The following is a 2,275-nucleotide window of genomic DNA, read 5'->3' as shown; positions in this document are numbered from 1 at the left end:
CTAATTGAAAGAAACCTTTACACTAAAAAAGAGCTTACTCACAATTATTTCACATTTTCATAAGTTAGGAACAAACATTCAAACTCAAGTAAGACTTACCTGCTTTACATTGTATCCTGCTTTTGCACTGGTTTCAATAAACATAACATTTAGCTCTTTGGCTTTCCTCTCTCCCTCCTCAATTGACACTTGCCTATAGGAAAAATTTTAAAAAGACAAATTCTTATTTTTGAAAAATGAAATCATAAAACTATAAACCAAGTTCTATTGGTTCTGACTATAGAAACAGCCATTAGTTTGAAAACATCACTGTGTATAGCACTCAAGAACTGTACATGCCTGTGTCTATGTGTATGTTATATTTCTCTTCCCTAGTACTGGGACTTGAACTTAGGGTCTTACACATGCTGGGCAAAGAACTCTACTGAGCATATATAGTTTACTGACTTTAAAAAAATCCTTCATTTATTTCATATGTATAGTGTTCTACCTGCATATATGTCTGTTTACCACATGCATGCCTAGTATCCACAGAGGCTTCCAGAAGAGGGCACTGGAACACTTGGAACTAGAGTTACAGATGGTCATGAGCCATGTGGGTGCTAAACCCATATTCTCTGGAAGAGCAGTCAGTACTCTTAACCACTGAGCTATCTCTCCAGCCCCTTAATCAAATTGTGTGTGTCTGTGTGCCTGTGTGTAAAAGAATTTTAGGCTAGGGGTAGCAGCACATGCCTTTTTTTTTTTAATTTTTTTTTTAAAGATTTATGTATTTATTATATGTAAGTACACTGTAGCTGTCTTCAGACACTCCAGAAGAGGGCATCAGATCTTGTTATGGATGGTTGTGAGCCACGATGTGGTTGCTGGGATTTGAACTCCGGACCTTCGGAAGAGCAGTCAGTTACTCTTATCCTCTGAGCCATCTTACCAGCCCAGCATATGCCTTTAAAACCAGCACTAAGGAGGCAGAGGCAGGAGGATGACTGAGTTTGAAGTAAGTCTGTTCTACAGAGTTTCAGGACAGCCAGAGACTAATAAAGAAAGACAGGGCCTCATGTAGCCCAGGATGACTTTGAACTTCTGATCTCCCTGTTTCAACCTCCTAAAGTACTGGAATTACACAAACACGCTAACAAGCCATTTATTAATGTAGTGCCTTTGACACTACATAAAAACACAGTAAAACCTCTATGAACTTAGCTACATTGTCAACCCCCAATTTATCAATCTGTGTGTGTGTGAGTATGTGTTGCTGTTGACTGTACTTGGGTGAATGTGTACAAAAAATTGAAAAGAACAAGGTATGCTTCCCTATATATAGTTCTCTGCCTAGTAGCCTGGCAGTTCCAGCAATCCTCTTGCCTTTGTGGCTCCAACATTGGAGTTACAAACAAGGCATGGGCCCTCTTGGCTTTTCATGCATTAGAAATCTGAACTCAGGTCCTCAGGTTTGCACAATTCCTCTTCTCCACTGAACCATCTCCCTAGCCCCATAAAACTAAGATTTATTTTATTAATGTGTTTTTATTTGGCTGAACCCATTGAGTGTTTTTGTTTTGAGCTCCCTGGCTGGCTTAGAACTTGCTTGCCCAAGATGATTTTAAATTTTTCATCTTCCTACCTTCACCTCTCCAATTGCAGGCATTGGAGATTGGAGGCATGCACCATTACTCTAGGTTTTAAGCAGTATTAGGGTCAAAAATACAGGCAAGGCCTCATGCATGTTAGGCAAGTAAGTACTCTACCATCAGACCCAATCTTTTGACTATAAAACACTTATTTGACCATGTATGTGTATGGGCACACATGTACAAGTTTTCTCCTTTCATTACATGGATCCCAGGGATCAAACTCAGCCCATCCATCTTCATGGATAGTGCCTTACCTCCTAAGTCATTACCAGTCTGCCTCTCTTTTTACTTATAAAATGTTAGTGACTGAACTGCATGTAGTGGCTTATTCCTATAATCCCAAATCTCAGGTAAGAGGCAGTAGAATCTTGAGTTCAAGGCCAGCCTGGTCTGTATGAGTTCTAGGCAAGCCTGGGTTTACGAGTAAGGCCCTGACACAAATATACACCCCAAACAAACAAATCTTAAGGTATCTACCACTGGCCGGGAGTGGTGGCGCACGCTTTCAATCCCAGAACTCGGGAGGCAGAGGCAGAGGCAGAGGCAGGCGGATTTCTGAGATCGAGGCCAGTCTGGTCTACAAAGTGAGTTCCAGGACAGCCAGGGCTACACAGAGAAACCCTGTCTCGAAAAACCAAAAA

At 41.0% G+C, this 2,275-nt stretch overlaps 1 protein-coding gene across 2 annotated transcripts in view; it reads right to left on the bottom strand.

The window, feature by feature from the left end:
- Rab6a (RAB6A, member RAS oncogene family) overlaps positions 1–2,275 on the bottom strand; it is a 34,036-nt gene that overhangs the window by 6,219 nt on the left and 25,542 nt on the right. For both annotated transcript variants that reach the window (XM_021190934.2, XM_021190857.2), the window contains exon 6: positions 100–193. In XM_021190934.2, coding sequence (XP_021046593.1) covers positions 100–193 — 94 coding nt within the window. The remainder of the gene's footprint in view (positions 1–99; positions 194–2,275) is intronic.

Source organism: Mus pahari, chromosome 1 (assembly GCF_900095145.1).
Source record: "Mus pahari chromosome 1, PAHARI_EIJ_v1.1, whole genome shotgun sequence".
In the NCBI taxonomy this organism is placed as follows: domain Eukaryota; kingdom Metazoa; phylum Chordata; class Mammalia; order Rodentia; family Muridae; genus Mus; species Mus pahari.
This window is presented reverse-complemented; position numbering and strand designations above follow the sequence as displayed.